At 42.6% G+C, this 26,660-nt stretch overlaps 1 protein-coding gene across 1 annotated transcript; it reads right to left on the reverse strand.

The window, feature by feature from the left end:
* Positions 1–5,173: 5,173 nt before the first annotated feature.
* rnf217 (ring finger protein 217) lies at positions 5,174–25,544 on the reverse strand. The gene is made up of 6 exons (XM_038962783.1): positions 24,585–25,544; positions 11,495–11,716; positions 10,996–11,160; positions 9,846–10,047; positions 8,529–8,600; positions 5,174–7,418 (listed from the first exon to the last, which is right to left on the reverse strand). The coding sequence occupies exons 1-6, from the start codon at positions 25,494–25,496 to the stop codon at positions 7,342–7,344; spliced, it is 1,650 nt and encodes a 549-aa protein (XP_038818711.1). The 5' UTR covers positions 25,497–25,544; the 3' UTR covers positions 5,174–7,341.
* Between the last annotated feature and the right edge of the window lie 1,116 nt (positions 25,545–26,660).

Here is a 26,660-nt window from a genome sequence, read left to right on the forward strand (position 1 = left end):
GGAACTCTTGATCATTCATTCTTTTTTGTTTTCATACATTTTTACAATACAGCCAATTTGGACTTTGGCCTGCTAATTTCCTGCAATTCTACATGTTTTACCATGACTTATGCCAGGTTCATATGATATTCATATTTCATATGATCTGAGTGAGAGTAACTAACAAAATCAATGGGGGCACCCTAGAGGTCAGGGCCCCTGGGCACGTGCTTTGATTACTACAAGGTTTAGATAGCTAGCTAGACTAACTTACCGAGCAATCTATAAAATGTTTGCTGACATGGGCTAATTGAGTGACTGTCAGTGACTGGCATAGCTACTGATGCACTACCACATTTTGAAATTGCACGTTGTGTATTTTACTATCTACACTACATGACCAAAAGTATGTGGACACCTGCTCGTTGAACATCTCATTCCAAAATCATGGGCATTATGGAGTTGGTCCCCCTTTGCTGCTATAACAGCCTCCACTCTCCTGAGAAGGCTTTCCACCAGATGTTGGAACATTGATGTGGGGACTTGCTTCCATTAAGCCACAACAGCATTTGTGAGGTTGGGCACTGATTAGGCCTGGCTCGCAGTTGGCGATCCAATTCTTCCCAAAGGTGTTCCATGGGGTTGAGGTCAGGGCTCTGTGCAGGCCAGTCAAGTTATTCCACACCGATCTCGACAAACAATTTCTGTATGGACCTCGCTTTGTGCACGGGGGCATTGTCATGCTGAAACAGGAAAGGGCCTTCACCAAAGTAGGAAGAAAAGAATCGTCTATAATGTCATTGAACGCTGTAGCATTAATATTTCCCTGCATTGGAACTAAGGGGCCTAGTCCGAACCATGAAAAATATTCCCAGACCATTATTCCTCCTCCACCAAACTTTACAATTGGCACTATTCATAAGGGCAGGTAGCTTTCTCCTGGCATCCGTCAAACCCAGATTTGTCCATCGGACTACCAGATGGTGAAGCCTGATTCATTACTCCAGAGAACGCGTTTCCACTGCTCCAGAGTCCAATGGCAGTGAACTTCACACCACTCCAGCCGATGCTTGGGATTGCGCATGGCGATCTTAGGCTTATGTGCGGCTGTTCGGCCATGGAAACCCATTTCATGAAGCTCCTGACAAACAGTTATTGTGCTGACATTGCTTCCTGGAACTCAGTAGTGAGTGTTGCAACTGAGGACAGGCGATTTTTACTTGCTACGCACTTCAGCACTTGGCGGTCCCGTTCTGTGAGTTTATGTGACCTACCACTTCGTGGCTGAGCCGTTGTTGCTCCTAGACGTTTCCACTTCACAGTAACAGCCCTTACAGTTGACCGGGGCAGCTCTAGCATGGCAGAAATTTGACGAACTGACTTGTTGAACAGTGGCATCCTATGACGGTGCCACATTGAAAGTCACTGAGCTCTTCAGTAAGCCCATTCTACTGCCATTTTTGTCTGTGGAGATTGCATTGCGTGTGCTCAATTTTATACACCTGTCAGCAACGGGTGTGGCTAAAATAGCCGAATCCACTAAATTGAAGGGGTGTCCACATACTTTTGTATATACTGTATAGTGTATCTACAAAGTTGAGATCCCGACTTACTTCCAAAACAAACAAAAAAGCCGCTTATACCGCTTATGCCTAGAAACAGCACTGAACACATCTCCCTCAAAGCAGCAGCTGCTCTTTTCAGCTCTGATGTGTTTTTGAAAGACCTTGCATTCTAAAGCTGTAATCTTTCCATGAAAGTAATTTCAAACGGATTTTAAAGATTAAATGTTTCCATGTCTTATCAAAACACCATATGAAATTCTGTAATTCACTGGGAGTTTTAATATGGGTGTGCTTTATTTCATGCTGTACCAGGAATCAGTGTGGTAAGTACTAGTACTGGTAGCTGAGCTCCCCTCTGCAGCTCTCCCAAGTCTTATTCTCTTAGCTCTGTCAACAGGATGTCTCTGTCAGCTAGTATGAAGACAGAGGAGCACAGCCCCACACCATGAGGAAACAGTCCCACAGACAGACATCAAGGCCACATTACAGAGTGAAACAGGAGGCAGGATATTCAATTGACTGGATGGAATTTTCATTATGATAAACAATTATTCAGATCACATTGGTTTATTATTGTGGCATGAGGCCCTTGCATCGGGCAGAACAGCAACAAAAGCCTATATTACTACTGTATGTAATATTGCTAAAGCATAACCACTAACTACAGGCAATTCTCATTAAATGTGTTGCATATTTCATAGCTTTTTCAGCTCTGCTGAGCCTCTGTGTTGTTGAATTTGTTTGATATGGAGCGCTGTATATTTACACAGCTGTTCACGGCATTCTAATCACACACAATAAATCAGATGATCCCGATTGGAAGGAAGGAGTCCACAGCCACAGCGCTTGGCTGTTTGAAGGCCCTGTTGTAACTACTACCCCATCCCCCAGGAATCCTCCTCTTGACCTGGGGGTCCATAAACAGCTAGAAGTCATGACTCACTTTCTCAGTGGCCACCACAGCTGCAAGGTCAGCTGATCCCAGAGCTATGTGTTGCTGAGTAAGCACTGGCCCCAGTTAGGTCACATGACGTTGGGGAGGTGCTTGTGCATCCCAAATGCCACCCTATATACTGTAGTGCACTACTATGGGCCCTGGTCAAAAGTAAGGCACTATAAAGGGAATAGGGTGCCATTTGGGACTTCTCCTGTGTCTGACCATCCAGGGAAGATAGAGTGGACAGGACAGATAACAAAACAGCTTGGACGGGCTGGTGTGGTGTAGGCTACTCTCAGAGGAGGCAAGCACTAATGGAAATAAAGGGTGATAATGTTTCTGTAAAAACAACTTCTGAACAGGACATCTTTGTGGATGGATGGAATGGGGTTTGGTCAGGGAGGGAAGGGCGAGTTCTTTTAAAAACTATACATCACAGTTGGTAGGTGCAAGACAGTGTTTTTTTGTTGAGCCATCAATGGGTTTACCTGGCTTAATACAGGAAGAAGGTAGATTATTATAACTGTTTTCTTTAGGAGGTAGATCAGCTTTAATATTGCATATCTATAGATCGTAGCTTCCATCAATGTAATTGTCTGCATCATGTACAATTCCCCAAGGTTAATTTGTTGATTGTATTGCCTTTGACGTGATCCAATAAAAAAGGACATATGTTTTTGGCGTTTTACCCATCACTGTTTAATGACTCCACAATTATATCTGACACAAACAGCTAAACATGAATGACATGAACTGTGAAGATAGTGGCGCAGCAGCATAGAAGAACCACAAACAAAAGTAGAATACAAATCTGTGCATTTGATTTTCATAAACCAACCAATACATGAAAAACGACTATTGGTGTTGTTGTAGCTTTAAACTACTAGATAATTGATATCTACAATGGATAGATCAGGAGAAATTGACCATTTCAGTTGTGCAAGCTACAGAAGTTTTTGGAGCAGAGATGAGACCGTCAAGCCTATATCAATGATCTTTGTAAAGGCACCAGTCATATTTTTATGGTAACCAGGCCACAATGGCACAAATAGGGGCTTCAGCCAGCCGATAAGCCCCCGGCAAGTTCAGACGTCAGAGGTGGATCCTCCACCTGCCCAGATGTCAATCCAATGTCAGATCAAAATGTAACATGTATACACTAAAAGTGGCATCAAACAATGGCATCTTAATATACAGTTGAAGTTGGAAGTTTACATACACCTTAGCCAAATACATTTAAACTCAGTTTTTCACAACTCCTGACATTTAATCCTAGTAAAAATTCCCTGTTAGGTCAGTTAGGATCACCACTTTATTTTAAGAATGTGAAATGTCTGAATAATAGCAGAGAGAATGATTTCATTCAGCTTTTATTTCTTTCATCACGTTCCTAGTAGGTCAGAAGTTTACATATATTCAATTAGTATTTGGTAGCATTGCTGTTAAATTGTTTAACTTGGGTCAAACGTTTTGGGTAGCCTTCCACAAGCTTCCCACCAAAAATTTATTGTGGGTGAATTTTGGCCCATTCCTCCTGACAGAGCTGGTGTAACTGAGTCAGGTTTGTAGGCCTCCTTGCTCGCACATGCTTTTTCAGTTCTGCCAACACATTTTGTAGAGGATTGAGGTCAGGGCTTTGTGATGGCTACTCCAATACCTTGACTTTGTTGTCTTTAAGCCATTTTGCCACAACTTTGGAAGTATGCTTGGGGTCATTGTCCATTTGGAAGACCCATTTGCAACCAAGCTTCAACGTCCTGACTGATGTCTTGAGATGTTGCTTCAATATATCCACATAATTTTCCTACCTCATGACGCCATCTATTTTGTGAAGTGCACCAGTCCCTCCTGCAGCAAAGCACCCCCACAACATGATGCTGCCACCACCTGGCTTCACGGTTGGGATGGTGTTCTTCAGCTTGCAAGCATCCCCCTTTTTCCTCCAAACATAACAATGGTCATTATGGCCAAACAGTTCTATTTTTGTTTCATCAGACCAGAGGACATTTCTCCAAAAAGTATGATCTTTGTCCCCATGTGCAGTTGCAACCGTAGTCTGGCTTTTTTATGGCGGTTTTGGAGCAGTGGCTTCTTCCTTGCTGAGCGGCCTTTCAGGTTATGTCGATATAGGACTCGTTTTACTGTGGATATAGATACTTTTGTACCTGTTTCCTCCAGCATCTTCACAAGGTCCTTTGCTGTTGTTCTGGGATTGATTTGCACTTTTCGCACCAAAGTACGTTCATCTCTAGGAGACAGAACGCGTCTCCTTCCTGAGCGGTACGATGGCTGCGTGGTCCCATGGTGTTTATACTTGCGTACTATTGTTTGTACAGATGAACGTGGTACCTTCAGGCGTTTGGCTGATTTCTTTTGATTTTCCCATGATGTCAAGCAAAGAGGCACTGAGTTTGAAGGTAGACCGTGAAATACATCCACAGGTACATGTCCAATTGACTCAAATTATGTCAATTAGCCTATCAGAAGCTTCTAAAGCCATGACATCATTTTCTGGAATTTTCCAAGCTGTTTAAAGGCACAGTCAACTTTGTGTATGGAAAGTTCTGACCCACTGGAATTGTGATACAGTGAAGTATAAGTGAAATAATCTGTCTGTAAACAATTGTTGGAAAAATTACTTGTGTCATGCACGAAGTAGATGTCCTAACCAACTTGCCAAAACTATAGTTTGTATAGCAATTTGTGGAGTGGTTGAAAAATGAGTTTTAATGACTCCAGCCTAAGTGTATGTAAACTTCCGACTTCAACTGTATTATCCAGGTAATGACTTGGTGAGAGAAATTGTCAAAATCATATCTGGCGTCAGGTAAGATATATCTTTAAAACCATGTAAAAACAAACAATTTGTGTGACAGGTTTTGATCACACAGCACAGTGGCAGCTACAGGAGCATGCAGGGAAAGACAGCCGTGGAGAATGGCAACAGAATGCTCCCTGAGAATAATTACAAAAGCCTAATAGATTTCAAATTCTGTCCATGACCTTTGACATTGTGGTAACTGAAGTCCACACGGTAAGTAGTGACCGAGCATTCATCGATCTCCATCATCATCATCATCATCATAATAGTCTGTGTTATTAATAACACAATAATAATCCATGCAGAGCTGAATGTCTGATAAATACAGCGCCCACAGTGAGAAGGTTGGGGATTTGGGGGGATAGGGGGGAAGATGTTGGACAGGCCCAATGTTGCCAAGTTACATCCTTTTAAGATTCAGAAAATCCCTGGCACAGCTCCAGGTCTATTGTGTGGCTTTCAAAAGGGTACTTACATCAAAGGCCACTTTTAAAAAAGTCTAAGAGATACTTGATTGTCATCTGTGTTACAAACACGACTGTTTTTTCTGTGCTGATGTTAGGATACACCAAGTTTAATTAACATTCCCTATTGTAATCAGTGTTTTATATTAAAATGGAGAATGGACTATAGTTAATTATTAATGATTTCAAGACACCGGGATTATAAGCCACACATTTGATGTGAACAAAAACCCCTGACATGACTAGTATGAACTTCATGGACACATTCATATACAAATAGCATGTATGACACTTCAACTAGATTTAAATAATGGAAGACTATGGGAAAGTGGTTGTTGCAAGCAATCTAGTGAGTTTGAAAGTGAGTTCCTTAAATAGGCTCCTCAAGGTAAATAACAAAACCATGACTTCTCGATCATTTATGGTTCTTACGGTCTGTCTGTCCATTGGTCCGTCCTCCACAGATGTGTTTTAAATATGTTTTTAGATCTATTCTCACAGAAAACATCTGATATTGACCATTGAAGGAGGCAGAAAATGTATCCAATGTACATTTTCAAAACAAATAAATATATTGCGGCACATGAAGCACTTTTCGGTTATTGTCTGTGAACACTCAGACTTCTCCCATTCGTTAAATTGGACCACATTTGTCGGCATCATTTAGGACAATAGAACACTTAGTAAAACAGAGATAGGGTAAAACCCTACTTTGCAAGTATGGATGAGATTATTGATAAATGATTACTAGGCATCAAACAGCAGTAATTTCAACAGTGCTGTTCCCATTGTTTTCTACAATGAAAAAGACTTAAATGGATTTTGTTGACGATGCAAATACCAGTGTGTGTGTGTGTGGGCACAGCACTCTGGGGTTGGCAGGGGCGGAAGCGGCTGAATGTGTGTGTGCACATGAAATGGAGCCAGAATCTCACTTACAGGAAACAGTTAGGGATTGGTCATTAACAATGAGAAATCAATTGCTTGTTGTGATGTAACTATCTATGTATGCACCACAATACAATCCCTGAAATTTGCAGGTTCTCAGGGTCCGCAAAAGGCATTCTACTGTACGCGTAAACAATAGAATGGTGATAAACTCACCCACACATCTTGAGTGACTCTTTCCCATTCTATCCAATGTGTTTCTGTTTCACTATCCATGCTATATGAGCCCAGACAAAAAAACAAAACCAAACAACAGTACTAAAAACCATTCAATAAATAACCTCAAACCATTCTAAAAGACATTGAGTGGCTTCTTGATACCAGAGGCTGTACCTGCCTGTCAGTCGGCCTCTCCTCAGCAATCCTGGTCACTAGTGGGAGGGAACAGTAGTAGACTGCTCTGTGTGCTCTGTGAGCCTTCAGATCCACAGGCTGGAGGAGGAGCCACAGACAGTTTTGTGGTGGACATGAAGTAGAGAGAGGAGGTCACTCTAAAGCATGGTTCTTCTCAGGCTGGGGCTGGAAACTGGTGGGGCGTGTTGGAAGGACCCCTCCCCCAACCCTGTGTCCCCTCGCTGGGCCACGTCTCTGGAGCAGGGTCCTGACCACATTGTCATGGTCCTCAGCTCAGAGCCAGCGGCCTGTCCCCTGGGTGCGCTTCCGTCTCTTCTTACAGATGTAGTAGATCGGGAAGGCCACGAGGCCTGAGAAGAGAGCGGAGCAGAGCAGAGCAGGAGAGAACAGGCAGGTTAATATACAGAGCGAGCAGTAAGCTCAGTGAAATGACTGACAGTTAATGCATGCAAATGAAGTGACAATTCCCACAAGGAAGTGGCCTTTTATTATCTTGGCAAAGGAGATATGCTCACTAACAAGGATGTAATCTAATTTGTGCACAACATTTGAGGGAAATAAGCTTTTTGGGCGTATGGAACATTTCTGGGATCTTTTATTTCAGCTCCTGAAACATGGGACCAACACTTTACATTTTATATTTTTGTTCAGTGTACAATATTTTTTATCTGGAAACTTTCTATTTTTGATATTGCTACTATGCAAGTAACCATTTCACTGTACTGTTTACACCTTCCTCATTCTGTGAATGTGACAACTACACTTTGATTTTATATAGTGTGTGTTTACCAGAGACGGTAATGTGAAGAACAACATGACCTGCACCAAAGTCAGACTAGGATATAGGCCAAGGACTAGATCAAGTGTATTTTTACCTGGAGTTTTTGAAATCTTTGGTTGTTTACTACACTACCTTACTCACTCTGTTTAGCACATGGCCTCACATGACAATCCTTAAAGAGATGGGTGGGGCTAAGGCTTAAGAGGATGTGAACGATGCTGAATGGGTGTAAACAAAGAAGAGTTCTCCAGTAGGTATACTAAAATGATTCAAGGGTCATTTTCTCAAAAGTGGAATTACTTTCCCATTGTTCCTCAACTGCAGTGTGTGATATAGCTTTGAGTCTTTACTTTTATCCAACGTAAAAAAAAACGACATTTAAAATTTTGCAAGATTAACAAGTGACTGTCAACAGCTTTATATCAGTGTGTCATCCTCCCATCGCCCAGTGTCGCAGAGCTATCTGAACAAGCAGACACTTAGCCGCTTCTATCTGTTTACACCAGGACACAGGTGGCCCTCGCCAGCACACCACAGCCACTGAACAAGCCGAGTCACACTACATGTACCTACCTGACCCAAGAGAAAGTAACACATTATAGATTACATCTAAAGCACCACTGGTTATCTAATGTGTCAAGTTTTCTTCAGGATTAGAACAGGATGTAACAGTGCTTACCTACGACCAGGGATAATGCTCCAACCACCATCACCAGGACTATGACAACAGGGGCCACCAACACTTTACTTACTGGAATTGGAGGGAGACAGAAGAGACAACACAGATGTTCATAACGGTCCAGGACAAGTACACACATGAAAATGCATGGGGAGAACAGGGGAGTTTGGAATAGCAGCTTCGTAGACAGCACATCAACATTTTCAACAGGCTATCAAACATTGGTTTAAATAGGTTCCTGCACAATTACAATGCACACAACCTGAATCCAAACAGCCACTAGCGAGTTATGGGGACCATTGGGGGGGCGGCGGATGGGGTCTTCCTAATGAAAACAAAGATATTTGTTTGTAGTACGGCGCCTGCATATGGGGGAAACATTGTCAAGGCTGTCAAAACAATGGGAGTTGTGTGAGCAGTGCCTTAATAGAATGTAGAGAGGGGTGTCGGAGCCCCTCTGAAGGCCACATTAGCCCACAGTCAACCGTGTGTCAGATGTTCCCATTGGCAAACCTGCAGCCTCTGACTAACTTTAGCTAACCCCACCCCGGGTAGCAACAGCTGAGGCCTGTCACTACACGCCACACTGCCTGAGCCCCTGGGGATACGACAGACACCGAGTTGCAGCCAGAACACCTCTTAGAGAACTACTGCATCTCTCAGGAGAGCTGTTTACTATTCAGAGACTGCAGGCAGGGTCACAGAGGCACGCGTAACCGCAGATAAGGACGTTCTGCTGATAAGGGTCATGCAAACCTCTGTGGTTGCTACTGTAGTACGCCGGTATTGTTCTGACTTCAGAGCCGTGACAACAATGCAAACTTTTAGCAGAGCCAGTAATTGTATAGTGAAAACGGGTTTATGAGAGAGTCATATCAGCAGCAACAAGCTAGGACATGCCGTTTTGATCGTCTTCATTATTGTGTGAATTATTCATAAGCAGCGGGATTTGATTAAGAGGATGAAAGGCCACCCACATGGTAATTGAAGTTTCCTCGTCGCCCCCGCCTGCCTATCTATCTCTCTGAGTCTGATCACAGAGACAAAGGAGGAAAGTCACGGGAAGTGTCATAACTACATTCAGCAGTCAGGCATAAGGCCAAAAAATTACAATTGCTAATCAGAGCATCTTTTTAAATCAGCACAAAAAGGTCTATATTTTCTATATGACAGATTTTCAGAGGCTACTGATTGCTTGATCACCTAATAATAATAACCATAAAAGGTAATGGTTAATAACTTAGTGAATCCCAATGTGTCCCTTCTATGAAGGCTTTAAGGGCCTCTGGGGCCCGGGCTGAGGCTGGGTAGACTCACCACACACGGACCCCCGGACCAGCCGGCGGAGGTGGGGCTTCTCAGGAAGGTAGCGGTACTTGCAGCCGAACACGCTGAGGTTGGATGTGTGATCCCCGAAGAATCGCAGGTGACGGTACTTCTCCCCACAGCGGTAGCAGAAGTTGGTGTTGCACTGGGTGCAGTTCATGTGATCGCAGCCCTCCGTCCTCTGGATGTGGATCTGGGGAGCGTGACATCATCGGGGAGCGACATATGAACGCTTAATGAACGCTCCATCTATAAAGCCTTTAAAAGTCGTTGATTTCGTCTCAAGTGAGATCCTAACTTCTGCACAAATGAATAACTCTGAGAATATGTAGCAATTACAAGACTTTCAGTTAGTTCATCGAAGGTCTTTTCAGAATATAAAACAGGCTGTAGCCTATACTTCAAGCTGTGTGGTGGACAAAGTGTTTTGGCTTGTTTTAAGGTAAAATAACGAAACATTTTGTCCTGATATCTGAGCATCACTCAACCCCTCTCCCTGACTCATGCTGACTGACAGTACATTGAGAGGAGAGTGCTGCCATGGACAGACAGCTAGCTCGCAGCCTACACATCAGTGATGGATCCCAACACCTAGAAGAATCAGCAGTCCTGTGTTGTGTTTGCTGTTGTTGCTCTCCAAAAGGCCTATGGCTGTCCATGAAACAAAGAGCTGATGTGGCTCACTAAATCTAATTTGGTATTGACTTTCTGCCCCCAGGCTCAGTCTTATGACTTCCTGGAATGCTTCATTTCTAGCCATCGTTACAAGTGGACTAGGGAGACAAAGACAACAATATCTCTCTGTCTCTCTCTTTCCTAACCCTGTGTCTGAAGCTCTGAGAGAGAGAGAACATGCACTGAGGACACTGTCAGGGCTGTAGAACTGAAAAACACATCTCTAATAACCTTATGTAGACATAAAGGGCTGGAGAACTGTCGGTCCTCTCTTGAGATTCTTTAAACACAATTAGCAGGTTTTGCTGGGATACAGGACTTGCTGTGTTTGCTCAATTTAAACACCACCTTCCTAGTCAAGTGAACACCCTTTAGGACCATCGTTTTGCTGCAAAAGTGTCGACCTAAATCTCCTCAAGGAGCAAGGTTTGCTATTTTTGTAAACTCTCCTGGCCCTGTCACTCACTTTGCAGCGGGGGCACTTCTGGGCGTTCCTCTGGCCGTGCTCGATGACGCTGGCCCAGTGACGCAGCAGCTTGTCCCCCTTCCTGTAGTCCCGGCACTTCAGACCATCGTGCCATGGGGCTTGGCACTTGAAACACCACACAAACTGACACTTGGTGCACTGGATCTGCAGAGGGCATAGACATGTGATCGGCTAGATGCACGGCATACAGTGCATAGATGTGCCTGTCTGCACAGACTAAAGCCTCCATCATTAATTATGCACAATGATGCACTTTGTCGACGATTTAAGGAACCTAAGCGTTTCCCAAAGCAGTACACAAGGTCAGATTATATGCATTCTTCAGAAAGACATATGTAATTCAGATATTTTCTTATTATTACTGTATAATATCAGGGTTTGTGCTAGAAACAGCAGAGGCCCTGTACTCACCTTTTACTTGGGCTCAGTCCTTCTGTATAATATCTGATCTCAGAACAGTATAGTCCCTCTCTCTCACCTTGTATTTGTGGTCTGCCTTGCTGGGGGTGCGTCCTTTCAGCGAGGTGAACTGGCTGCACTGGGGACAGGGTTTGGTGCTGGAGTCGACCCGGCTCAACTCCAGGAAGTACTTGTATTTAGCCACTTCCTCGCTGCCCAGGTGGGACACCACCAGGCTCTCCTCCAGGTAACCACTGCACTCCGTGATGGGGCACACGATGTCCGCTCTGCCCACCCTGACCTGGGGCAGACATAGACATTACACAGATCAATGAAGAGAGACGTGGTTCATGATCTACTCTACAGAATGCTGTATGACAAATTAGGATCAACTACCGAATGGACAGTGGTCATACGTTACATGCAAACACATTGCCATTGGCCGTAGATCCGGTTATAAAATATTGTCAATACATGAAGCTACTGGATTGCGTAATGTGTTATGTAGATGAAGGGTAGACAAAGCAATACAATACATACAATACAGAACATATACTGAGTGTACAAAACATGAAGAACACCTTCCTAATATTGAGTTGCACCCCCTTTTGCCCTCAGAACAGCCTCAAATCGTTGGGGCGTGGTGTTGAAAGCGTTCCACATGGATGCTGGCCTATGGGGGCGGCAGGTAGCCTAGTGGTTAGAGCGTTGGACTAGTAACCGAAAGGTCGCAAGATCAAATACCCGAGCTGACAAGGTAAAAATCGCCCCTGAACAAGGCAGGTAACCCACTGTTTCTAGGCCGTCGTTGAAATTAAGAATTTGTTCTTAACTGACTTGCCTAGTTAAAATTAAAAAAATAATGTTGAGTAAAGTTAGCTGGATGTCCTTCTGGTGGTGGACTGTTCTTGACACACACGGTAAACTGTTGAGCGAAAAATCCAGCAGCGTTGCGGTTCTTGACACACTCAAACCGGTGTACCTGGCACCCACTACAATACCCTGTTCAAAGGCACTTACGTTCATTCACCCTCTGAATGATTCTCAATTGTCTCAAGGCTTCAAAATCATTCTTTAAAATGGGTCTCCTTCCCTTCATCTACACTGACTGGAGTGGATTTAACAGGTGACATCTATAAGGGACCATAGCTTTCACCTGGATTCACCTGGTCAGTCTGTCATGGAAAGAGCAGGTGTTCCTAATGTTTTATACACTCATTGTACATGGCCTGGCAGGTACTGTAGGCTAACTGACATAAGGCAAAGTTAATTGTTACCATAATACCCTTATAATATAAATACTTATTTTTTATTTAATTTTATTTAACCTTTATTTAACCAGGAAGGGCTCATTGAGATTTAAAATCTCTTTTTCAAGAGCGTCCTGGCCAAGATAGGCAGCACCAAGTCATTACAAAAATTACAGACAAACAACATGAAAAACTACAAGTAATCTAGTAAAAACCATAGAATTCATAAGAGTATAACAAAATCAAAAACAGCAAATTAAAAACATTGACAGGTCAGGGAATCAGTCTCAAGATCATTCATCAGTGATTTAAAAATACCAATCGGGACAAGTTCTTCCAGTTTAAAAGTATTTATATATATTAAATACTGTGTGTGTGAATGTGTGAATGGGGGGGAGGGGTCTTTCTTTAGGATCTGGGTTTTAAGAGAGGGCTCAATGCTCTCATTGCTCTGTGACCTTCACTGGTTCCCAGAGGCAGGAGTAGAGCAGGGAGAGGAGAGATTTCTGGTATCAATAAGATCTCATTTCGGCCACAATGTTCACGTGACGTGGTGTCAGACTGGGACTTCCTGGGTGAAGCTGGAAGGCTTCCATGAACAACAGTAGTGGCCTACTACTACAACGGTGGAAAACAACAGAGGAAGAAGGGCCTAGTACAAGGTCTCAGTGAGAGTCTTAGGCTCCACCCCACTACCACCTAAGGCATGGTGCAGACAGAAGGGCAGGCCAGGTCCAGGCCTCCCAGAGGATTAGTACACAGTATTGCTGCTCTGATCTAACTAATCCTCTGCTGGCTAGGCCTGTAGTACATACAGTAGACTAAGCAGACGCTAGAGCAGGGGTCAGCAACAGGTGGGCCAAAACTGACACATAGGTTTTAAGTAAAAAAATTAATAAAAATCTGATTGTTTTTTAAATGTTTGTCAAAATACACTGTAAAATCACCAGGAATTCAGCAAAAATTAGCTTAATTTAGGAAATCTGTTCCCAAGTATTCCCACAAATAAAAAAATTGAAATATGTGATCATGTCTCAATGTAATCAAGTTAGGAAAATAATGTTATTTTCAAATCTCTTTTTGGCCTTATTTGTGGTCAATTTGCAGTGTACAAATGATTATAATTTGTTATTATAATTACCCCCTGACCATCTGTTCTGACAAAATCCGGCCTACCCCTGGACTAGAGAGTGACGCAGCACACCTCTGGGGTAATGCCCAGCAGACTGAGCAGGCTCCTAACACTATGACAGTCTGACCTCTGGCCCTACGGGCCGTTACTGGCCCTGCACTCAGCTCAGTTCCTCAGGGCCAGGCTGTCTACTCTGTTCTGCTCTGCGGTTGCTCAGTGCACCGCAGCGGCAGCTCAGCCATTGTTGCCCAATGAGCTCACATGAGAGGTTGCTGATCAGAACTAGGTAGGCCTAAAGTGAGAACAAAAACACAGACGGTTCTTTAGAGATAGCTGATCGAAAACTCTCCAAGAAAGAGGAGTCGCAGTGCAACTGAGATGATAATCTGGTGAAACAGTGGGGTATCAATAATACACTGTTCTTTCCCAGAACTATGAAGTCAGCCAACTCCTGTGGAGTGGGGACCTCCATTTGACATCAGTCCAGCTGACTGGTCTGGAGAAAATAACCTGTATTAGCTAAAAATGTAATAAGTGTATTTATTCATTACAGGCTTGGTTCCTTTAATAATATGTCTGGCCTATTGTAACTAACCCTGTATGGGCACCAGCATGATATACGTATCTACTAGGGCTGAGAATTACCAGGGACCTCACGATACGATGTTATAATGATACTTAGGTGCTGATACAATATATATTGTGATTCGATACTACGATTGTCATGGAAATAAAACTTCTGAAAACATGTTGGCTCACTATTTAAAAAAGAAGATGGAGAACGAGGATAAAACATACTATATACAGTATATTATATTTATAGAATAAAACATACTGGAGTTTTGACCGACTAGCGCTAGCTAACGCTACCTACAGTAGCATTTTTTGTTTTACAAATCAATACCTTGAGCCAAAGTTTATATAATATTGTTAAAAATAATATAAAAAAATGTGACTGTATCAATATTTTCCCCCCCATCACTAATAACTACTGTGTGTGTAAATAAAAGGAAGTGAATATGTGGGAAGTTTGTGTTGTGACTTGCATTGGGAAGTCCCAGCTATTGGCTAAACCTGCACAGACAAGGTCACAGGCTTAGGACGTGCTAGGCTGTGACGCTGATGAGACGAGACAGTCAGTAAGAGAGTCGCCACCTGTGAAGGTAGTGCCCAGTGACGAGGGTGTGAAGGTGTCCCCTGGGCGACCCTGGAGCCCAACTCTACACCCATCAACCAGGCCACAAGACAGTGACACTGTCAGCCAACACGGCAGGGAATTTTCCAAGCTGTTTAAAGGCACAGTCAACTTAGTGTATGTAAACTTCTGACCTACTGGAATTGTGATACGGTGAATTATGAGTGAAATAATCTGTCTGTAAACAATTGTTGGAAAAATTACTTGTGTCATGCACAAAGTAGATATCCTAACCGACTTGCCAAAACTATAGTTTGTTAACATGAAATTTGTGGAGTGGTTGAAACACGATTTTTAATGACTCCAAACTAAGTGTATGTAAACTTCCGACTTCCCCTGTAATAGAGCCACATGCGTGTCCTTAGTTCATCGCTGGGCCAATTGTGCACCGCCCTATAGGACTCCAAATCACGACCGGTTGTGATACAGCCTGGATGCCTCTAGCACTGAGATGCAGTGTCTTAGACCGCTGCGCCACTCGGGAGCCTAGTATAACTGCCCTGCTGCTTCAGAGTCAAACACATATGAGCAGAGGAGAAACTGTAGTCCACCACAGCCTGGCAGAGATATTAATGAGCGATCTCCGGGAGTGTGTTTTCATCCCTTTATTAGGCCTAATTTTAGCCCTGATTTCACTAATGACCAGAGATGCAGATTAACTTTATTAGGCTTCTGTCCTCAGGCGACCCCCCCGGGCCTATGTTGGCCCTGGGCTAGAGGTCTCTTTCTCACTTTCCCTTGCTCACACACACACACACGCGCGCGCACACACACCTGTCCATAGTGTTCAGCCTGAGCCGGTGGAACCAGCTTTGGTAGAGGAGTGACACAAGATAAGACTGGTAGCTACGTGACAATGGGCAGCAAGAAGCAACACAATGAATACTACCTAGGGTGGCCCCTTCTATACTTCCTCATGCTATGTCACACTTCAGCTATGCTCATGAAACGATTTGTGATGCTGACGTGAATCTACAGACACTCAAACGTTCAGCATCGGTTTGATCACAGCTCTGGTGAATCAGTCACGTCCCTAACAGTTATACTGTCCGTGTACGTCATAATAAGATGTTAGGGATACTATTACGTAACCATGCAAAAAAGACAAGCGAATAACAATGTGTCTTGCAGCATCTGCAATACTTTGATATGTACTGAGAGGAAAGTCTTCATATTCTCTGACAGGGATGACAAACCAGTGGTATGCCAAGCTCAAGTATGTAACGACTCTGAGCCAATGTGAGGGACAGGATTGAGACACGTGGCGTCACACCGGATCTAGAGGGCAGGATAACGTCCTTCCTGGATCCTGGCAGAAGGTCAGAACATTGCAATCGGCAAAGACTGACCGGCAGACAACTACTTATCAGCCTCTTCTCATTGAGATTCATTGAGGCATCTTTATTTAACACAATTAGACAGACTAAGCCTGATAGGAGTTTCCTCTACAGTATAAAGATGGCGAGCCAATAATAACGAGTCCCTTAATCAAAGGAAATAGGAAGTAATAATATGTTGTAATCAACCAAAAGGTAAAAAACGGAGTCGGAAGTAGACAATACATGGCTCGGCTGTGACAGGGCTCAGAAAGCAAGGATGAACTAAGGATACGCTTGTGGCTCTATTATATGAAGAATTAGCCATTTAAATTAGGCTTTTTAAAATACAGTGCCTTTTTGCACCCAAGGCACCCAAGGAGATTGAACTATTTGTATTTCCATCCCTTTGATCTGGCAGCATCACATGAATTGAGAGCAATTTTGTGGTATCCAATTGGTAGTTTGGAGAGAGCCATGCGTCCTCCGAAACACGACCCAACCAAGCCGCACTGCTTCTTGACACAATGCCCGCTTAACCCGGAAGCCAGCCGCACCAACGTGTCAGAGGAAACACTGTACACCTGGCGACCGTGTCAGCGTGCACGGCGCCCGGACCGCCACAGGAGTTGCGAGTGCACGATGCCGGCCTAACCCTCCCCTAACGCGGACGACACTGGGCCAATTGTGCGCCGCCCCATGGGTCTCCCAGTCTGGACTCGAACCCAGAAACTCTAGTGGCACAGCTAGCACTGCGATGTAGTGCCTTAGACCACTGCGCCACTTGGGAGGCCCCTCACACAGCCTATTATAATCAGACTATACAGGCTTTTATCATCAGACCAGACGTCACCCTAACAGGAATACGAATACAGACATTAAAAGCAATGACAGTTTTAATCACTGCAGGCAAAGCAGCCTTCAGAACTTCTCCAAAGGGAGAAGAAAAGACACTGTAGGACTCAAGAGCTGGTAGGCGTGTACTTCATGCCCACATCGGTTGAGACAGAAAACTTTGACCAATTATTGGACAAGTTTTGGAGAGCAACTAGGCCTAAACTGTGCTTAGAGTTCATAGGATCCATAGAACTCACACAAAGCAAGGAATGCCTAAAACTCTTTGAGTCATAGAATGTACTGTACACAGGTCACTGGAAACACTTAGAAACCAGTGCACAAGTCTGAGAGCATTTGAGCCTAAGAGAGCCAACAGCAAATCCTCTAAATCAAGGTTTAATGCACTGAAATGCATTAGGCATGACAGACACTGCCACTTTATGAAGCAAGCAGTTGACGTTACTGTGTTTAACGTGTTAATGTACTGTAACAGACATTACACTTTGTTTGGCGCAGGAGAACCATTTCAACAGACAGGTTTTACAGGTTAGCATTAGCAGATTCATAACTGCCAAACCCAAGCCAAAGAACCACAGACAAACCCTAACAGTAGAACAAAAGGCCCTGTCATTCCCCAATGACATCCATTAGACACAACAATGTCCATACAGTGCCTAATCAATTGGGCACATTTTGAATTATACAGCTATTACAGCATAATAACATCACTATGAGCAGTAGCAGCAGCAAACCACATAAACTATGGTTGGACAGGATGACTGTGCTGCTGCCCCTGAAACCCTCAGCCTGGTCATTACAGCCTGGAAACAATTGAATTTGCTAATTCATCCCTAAAGAAGCCCATGTGAACATGGAGGAATTCCACGGTAACGGAATTACGCTTTGACTCAGTTTTTGCCAAACAAAAAACATGAATTTCTATGTTTAACAAACCATACAACTCCATGCACATGGACTACTTTTAACAATTTCCACTGAAAAGTGTACAAAAGCTAATTTTGTGGAAGAACTGTGCAGATGTAAACTTTAGTAACGGAATTACTGTAAAATCTCTTTAAGGTTTTTATGTGACCACCTTTTCCAAAAACTCTGTTACAGTGCCTTTAGAAAGTACTCATACCCCTTGACTTGTTCCACATTTTGTTGAATTACAGCCTGAATTCAAAATGTATTACTTTTTTTTCTCATCCATCTACACACAATATCCCATAATGACAAAGTGAAAACATGTTTTGATACATTTTTGCAAATGTATTGAAAATGAAATACAGAAATAACTAATTTACATAAGTATTCACATCCCTGACTCAATACATGCTAGAATCACCTTTGGCAACGATTACAGCTGTGAGTCTTTCTGGGTAAGTCTCTAAGAGCTTTGCAAACCTGGATTGTACAATATTTGTGCATTAGTATTGTTTTTTTAATCTTCAAGCTCTGTCAAGTTGGTTGTTGATCATTGCTAGACAGCCATTTTCTTGCCATAGATCTTCAAGCCGATTTAAGTCAAAACTGTAAGTAAGCAACTCAGGAACATTCAATGTTGTCTTGGTAAGCAACTCCACTATATATTTGGCCTTTTGTTTTAGGTTATTGTCCTGCTGAAAGGTGAATGTCTCCCAGTGTCTTTTGGAAAGTAGACTGAACCAGGTTTTCCTCTAGGATTTGGCCTGTGCTTAGCTCTATTCCATTTATTTTTATCCAAAAAGCTCCCTAGTCCTTGTCGATGACAAGCATACCCATAACATGATTGTGACGTAGAAGTCTGTCACTGTCCGCTGGCTGCATTTGGTACTTTAACGCACGCACACATTCATCACTCCTCCCTGCTCCGTTATCCACTGCCATGCTTGAAAATATGAAGAGTGATACTCAGTGATGTGTTGTTGGATTTGCCCCAAAAATAACACTTTGTATTCAGGACATAATTTATTTGCCACATTTTTTGCAGTTTTACTTTAGAGCCTTATCGCATACAGGATGCACATTCTGGAATATTTTTTATTCAGGCATCCTTCTTTTCACTCTGTCATTTAGGTTAGTATTAGTATTGTGTATGTTGTTGATCCATCCTCAGTTTTCTCCTATCACAGCCATTAACTGTTTTAAAGTCACCATTGGCTTCATGGTGAAATCCATGAGCAGTTTCCTTCCTCTCCGGTAACTGAGTTAGGAAGGACGCCTGTATCTTTCTAGTGACTGGATGTATTGATACACCATCCAAAGTGTAATTAATAACCTCATCATGCTCAAAGGGATATGCATTGTCTGCTTTCTAGTATTTTTACCCATCTACCAATAAGTGCCTTTCTTTGCGAGGCAGTGGAAAAACTCCCTGGTCTTTGCGGTTGCATCTGTGTCTGAAATTCACTGCTTGACTGAGGGACCTTACTGATAATTACATGTGTGGGGTACGAAGAAGAGGTAGACATTCAAAAATCATGTTAAACACTATTATTGCACAGAGTGAGTCCATGCAACTTATTATGTGACTTGTTGATGAAATTCTTACTCCTGAACTTCCTTGCCATAACAAAGGGGTTGAATACTTATTGACCCAAAATGATTCCGCTTTCACTTTTAATTAATTAGTAAAAATTTCTAAAACATAATTCCACTTTGACATTGTAGGGTATTGTGTGTACTAGGCCAATGACACAACATCTAAATTTAATCTATTTTAAAATTCAGCCTGTAACACAACAAAATGTGGCAAAAGTCAAGGGGTGTTGAATAATTTATTGAAGGTACTGTAAATATCTGCTCCGAATTAAGATTCAAAGATGTCTGCAGAAAGAATTGGGTGTCAGCTATGACATACTAGAGTTTACCTTGAGTTTGAACAAAATATATTTTGGTTATTGAACTACAGTAAGTGAAATGGATTTACACCCGGTGACAGAATTATGGTAACGGGATTACATCATGGGTCCCTGATCTGTACTACACAGATACGCATATGAACGTTATTCTCCTCATGTTTCACAAGTTTGGACATCACATCACAGCACAGCAAAGCAGAGCACAGTAGAGTACAGTGCAGTACACTACAGCACAGCAGAGCACAGTACAGTAGAGTATAGTTCAGTACAGTAGAGTATAGTTCAGTACAGTAGAGTACAACATAGTGTTCTCTACTCTACTTTTCCTTCATGTACTCTATTGTACTTGACTGTACTGTACTACTGTGCTCTACTCACTGTACTGTACTGTTCTGTACCCAGTAATGTATTGTACTGTCCAAACTTGTGAAACATATGTCTATGGTAGGTTCAGAGAAAGGCAGAGAGAGAGATAGAGAGGGGTTGTCCAGACGAAGACACTTGGTTTGACCGCCTATTACTTTTTACTTCTGTGAACTACATTATCCTCCCTCCTCGTGAGGGAGAGAAATGAGAAAATATCTTAAAGGCGCTACACCTAGAATTTCTCCCCTACAGTATGTGGACGCTAGGTGAATTGCAATAGCACTAGGCTGCATTAAAAACAAATCTCCCCCGTAACATGGCATCCCATTTCCCCAAAACATGGCGGAGACTCGTGCTTGAGCCTTGTTATTGAAAATATATTTCACAGAGATTTAGAAGGTACAATGATTCCCTACAATATTAAGTGTTTGCTTTCTCAAATACACAAAAACTGAACGAACAGTGTAGAATTCTTTCAACATTGGCCGTTTTACCCGATTTCCACCAGATAACCACAAAGTCAAAACAGCTTTCCCATTTTGACACCAGATGCCGCTCCAGCAGGAGAAATCAATAGGTGAATATCACAGCTAATCACAACACTTGCGGGTAAGTAATACTGTGAAACACTATCATCCCACTATTAGTGCAGATATACTGTATCATGAACATTTTCTGAAATTACAATGCAAAAATATGTGGGCTTTTGGTAACGGAATTCAAGGCACAAGGCAACATTTCTTAAACTTACAGAAGGTAAACAATTTCTCCAAAACTAAATATAAGTGTTGATATTAGTTGGTAGGGTCTTTACGTCAACATTATTGTGTTTTGATATATTTCTGATACCTTTTAAGACTGTTTCTGGTAGATGTTAAGACCCCTTTTCCTTCTGTTTGACCAGAAATCAAAGCCTTTGCTTATGCCGACATTTTCTTTTGGAAAATGGTTGAAAAATGTATCTATGCCTTCATTTCCCAAAAATATAGACTCTCAGCTTTCATTTGACACCCAACTTCATATGTTGGGTCCTTTACATGGAAATGCCCTTGTGCTGTATCAGTCCCTATCCTGACCTTGATGAGTCAAGGACTAAATTGGATTTGAGTCAAGGAACAGTCTGCAATCTGATGCTACAAGATGACAATAACAAGATCCGTCTTGGTGGCCAACTGACATTGTCTTCAGAGAGAACACACAGCAGCACACAGCCTCTCGTGGAAGAGCAACGGGATTTCATTAGGTGCTACAGGGACAGAGCTCTGTGATTAGGCCAGCGTTTTCCAAGCTAGGGGTCGCGGCCACATGTGGGGTCGCCTGATTTGAAACCCTGAAAAAATAAATAATAATAATAATCACCGCTAGAGGTCTGCTTTCTTCCTACAAATGAGGCTGTATCTTTTGAACGGTTGAAGCTACAAAATATTAGGACCCTATTGCTGAAAGATAAGACACTCTGGAACATGTGCGTGTCTCCTGTTTCACTCTACAATGCTAACAAGCACAGGACCCATTAGAACAGAGAGGACAAGACCACCCAGTTCAACGTGTAGTTTTGATTTACACTGAACAAAAATATAAATGTAATGTAAATGTGTTGGTCCCTTACTTCATGAGCTGAAATAAAAGATCCCAGATATTAGTTTCCATACGCACAAAAAAACGTATTTCCCTCATATTGTGTGCACAAATTTATTTACATCCCTTTTAGAGAGCATTTCTCCTTTCCCAAGATAATCCATCAACCTGACAGGTGTGGCATATCAAGAAGCTGATTCAACAGCATGATCATTACACAGGTGCACCTTGTGCTGGGGACAATCAAAGGCCACTCTAAAATGTGCAGTTGTGTCACACAACACAATGCCACAGATGTCTAAAGTGTTGAGAGAGTGTGCAATCGGCATTCTTACTGCAGGAATGTCCTCCAGAGCAGTTCCCAGATAATTCTATGTTAATTTCTCTACCCTAAGCCACCTCCAATGTCATTTCAGAGAATTTGGCAGTACATCCAACTGGCCTCACAACCATAACCACACCAGCACAGAACCTCCACATCCGGTTTCTTACCCTGCAGGATCGTCTGAGACAACCCACCCAGACAGCTGATGAAACTGAGGAGTATTTCTGTCCGTATTAAAGCCCTTTTGTGGGGAGAAACTCATTCTGCTTTGCTGGGCCTGGTTCCCCAGTGGGTGGGCCTATACACTCCCAGGCCCACCCATGGCTGTCATGTGAAATCCATAAACGATGGCGTAATGAATGTATTTTTGATTGACTGATTTCCTTATATGAACTGTAAGTTAGTAAAATTGTGGAAATTGTCACGTTGCGTCAGCAAATTTTTGTCAACTAACAAATTGTCAACTAACAAATTCAATGTGAAATCAACAACAAATGTCACCATGTCATTGGATTTATGTTCAAATTTTGGCTACGCTAATGACTTTTTGCAAATCCAATCAGTTTTTGCACATTGATTCAACGTCATCATAGATTTTTGGGGTTGAAATGAAGTCTTTGCCCAGTGGGCAGGCAGAAGATCATACAACATTATTGCCTGATTATCTTCTGAACTTCCCAATACCTTTCTGATACATTTTAGTCACTTCAAACCTTACTTTCAAATTGAAATAATGTCAAAAGTACTGTCGGACTGATTTGTAATAGACTCTCATAGCCACAATTAAAAAAGTAAACATTGGCCGTTGATCACATCACTTTTTTTTTTAACATCGTGGGGTTGTGAAAAAACGCCGGGGAACCCCTGGATTAGGCTATCAATTACAGCCAATTACAGCCACACATTACACTCTCCACCCCTACCTCCGCTGCTGCCATCAGCCGTGAGGATAGACAGCACACCCACAACACTCAGCCAACAAATCCATTTAGCAGGCAGTCAGTCAGTGCCTTCACTGATGTTACAATTTCTTTAGTCAATTTCTTTACTTGTTTTTCTACATCCTCCATATCTGTGCAAACCACTCACAGACACCACACACTGGTTATCTGTGTTAGCCGTCCATAGAAACTTTGTATACCATATCACAGTCATCCCACACTTTATTCAAGGATAGACAGGGACACGGATACATTCTCTGGGGAATGCCTAACATATCCCTTCACTTTACACTCAGTAGCACAGAGCTGGGCCTAGTTATCCTGTTGAATTCCATAGCACAGCGCTGTTGCAGATTGTTCCTTGCATGAGGAGCCAGTAGGTTCAGCAAGCAGGAAGCACATGGCTTCCCTAAACAAGGAAAACAATGGCTGAGGCAGGCAGCCTGAGGCAGCACAGTTACAACACAATGGGATATTCCTTCCATCCCTTCTCCCCAAGCAGCCCAGCAAAATACTGACACATAGGCATAACACTAATACTAAGATGGAAACTTGTTAAACCTGTTAATTTATCACTATACTAGCCTACATCCCAATTACTTGTCTCTCTTCCAGGCTGCAGCGGAGACAGACTATTTTGACTGGGTCTACCTCAGGTAGTTGAGCACATGGTGTACAGTGTAATACTAGACCCCAGTACTCTCCCAGCTGACTGCCTCAGCAGGTGTTCCTCCTCGTGGTAACTAGTCTGAGCACATGGACCGACGCTCCCATTGGGTATACAGTATGACACAGGCAGCCAAATGTCTCCATACCACTACATCTGCACCTGGATAAGCTATTGACAAGCCAATGAGCTAGGGAGGGTCTCAAATAAACCCAAAGCAAATCCAATGAGGGTAAACATACATTTGTGTTGTGAAAACCCACAATAATCACAACAGCTAGGCCTCGTTTGAATATGTATAGGCCCTATCTTTTTCTGTGTCACTAGCTACATTTCCACCAAATTGGCGACAGATTTTCATGGGAATATTCTAATTTCCGCATAAGCTTTTAAATGATATCAATCTCAACCGTTTATCTTTTCCAGTGCTGAAGACATGGGTGTCTCATGGTATAGTAGGTATGCAAAATGGGTCACCTTTGAGCACCATATCTCTTGAATGTTTTGGCATTCAGGTTAAAAAAAATACCGTTCTCTTAGCACTTCTACAATGGGCAACTATGTATGGAAGGTTTCGTTCAAATCAAAAGGGTTGCGGATTTACCCTGTGTCTATTGAGCGCACACACAGACACACACACACTTCACCCAAAAGGCTTGACATAGAAAACATGTGATGCTGGAGACAGCCTTCAGTGAATTGTGATGCCAGGTTTATACCTGTGAACTGATGTATCTCTTCAGGCATTCCTCACAGACAGCCTTCTTGCAACAATGTAGCGGCTTTATGTGCTTGTCGTCCAGACAGATGCGACAGGTCAAGACAATTGATACATTGTAATCCCCGTTGTAAAAGTTGTTCAGAGTTCTAGGATCAATCAGGTTCGATAGGGTGTATGGCTCGGGGACAGAGGGGTGGCCTAGTTCCAAATCGCTCTGCTGCTGCAAATCCGTGGATGGCTCTGTGGCGACGTTTGATGTTGACGGAGTTATCGCCCCATTATATTGGTGTTCTCCGGTATTGTCAGCCGGTTTCCTGTAGTTATCGTTTGCAATACAGTATACAGTACAGTAAACATGTTCCTTCAACTGTACGACATCGTCGTCAGCCCTGCTACTTTCACAAATTTCGTCAGAATCTGTTACATCAACTTCATCCAAATCGGATGACGTTAATCCCTCTGTGTGATCTGCGATTTGCTCTTTTCCACCCTTCGTTTCACTACCACTTGACTTTTCAAGGTCCACACAATCAATTCGTTCATTTAAAACAATTTCTACCACGGCAACCTCTGGATCTTTTTGGTCATCTGCTGAATTGTTATTGAAATTCGGAGGGGATCTCGTCGTCCCGAAATTCCTCAAAATATCCACTGCAGTCGGTTTTCTGAAACTGTATCCTTCAACATTTTCTTTACAACCCGTTCTCTCAGGTCTGTGTTGGTGCGTCTCCGATACCCCGTCTTGTGTTCGGATCTTTGTTTCCCTGGCATCTTGAATAAAATCTGTGCCTGATGTCTCAACTTTATCAAACACTTCTGATGGATTGCAGACTGTCTCTTCGTCATAACTGCTGACAAAACTAGGCATTTTACACTTGTAAACATTGAGAGAAATGTGTTCATCTTCCATTCCCAATGTATAACTCCCCGACCATGCACACGTTGTCGCTTCCCCTCCAACTCCAGTCCAGATACTAACAAAACAAAACAAAGCCCAAGTCTGTATTTCTGCTTCCGGGTCTGCGTGTGGGAGAAAATAAATCCGTAACGTGGTAGCTGTTTGACTTCATCCAACCATCCAGCTCTTTGGCTGTGGCAAACAGCAGCGCATTTGTCAATGATAAATAAGCAAGAAGGTGTCATACATATCCACCTATTACGTTTTGGTTTTATTTAACTTTGATAGTGCAGTCTGGGGGATCCTTGTCTGCCCAGCGACAGGCTACCTCCAACCAAGGTAGAAACAATCTGGCATTGTATGATCTGTCATTTATACGCGAATTGTGCACAAAGGGCGCACCTAATCAATCTATGGACGCACCTGATGCAAGAAGTCATAAAGGACAACATTTTGATTCCACAAATTGAGTAATACCTCAAGAGTTGGAGAAAATTACGGTATTCCAATTATAATATCCATATTTGGTCAGATTATAATACCTTCTACCATGGCATTTGCCAATTCAGGCTACTAGACGCTTTCAATAAAACAATTCAAAATCGGAAAGTGATGGCATTTCATTTCACAACTGAATATATTTATTCCATTTATGCATTTGCCAATGAAATAATCATCAGCAATGCATTTGTGGTCCAGTGGCACACTGACAACATCAACAGTCAACAGAAGAGGGTAGTATAGTCTATAGCACAACATCACAACTGGGGAATTTGCATTTAGGAAATGTAACTGCGACAGAGGAAACCTGGTTTGCGAATCAATATAGAAAACGTAAAAAAGACAAGCATATGTGCAGACTGTGCAGTTTTCTTCAGAAGGGCTTCAGGGCTAAATTGCCTTCATATTAGGCCACCGGGGCTAATGGACACGTGCTGAATCAACCCTGTGGTCAAATTAGTGATTTTTCCAATGCTAAATGGACTCTTGGGGGTGCGTTTTATATCTGCATGATTAACATACAGTACAGAGAGGGAGAAATTCAGCTAAGACAAACAACTTTCACACATAGAGCTAATATTGTATTTAAGAAGTCAACTGTAAACATGTGGATATGTTAGGTTGGTAGTAAAATGACTAATACCATATTGATTTCAAAACGAGGTTTTGAAATCA

This window comes from Salvelinus namaycush, chromosome 24 (genome assembly GCF_016432855.1).
Source record: "Salvelinus namaycush isolate Seneca chromosome 24, SaNama_1.0, whole genome shotgun sequence".
NCBI lineage: Eukaryota > Metazoa > Chordata > Actinopteri > Salmoniformes > Salmonidae > Salvelinus > Salvelinus namaycush.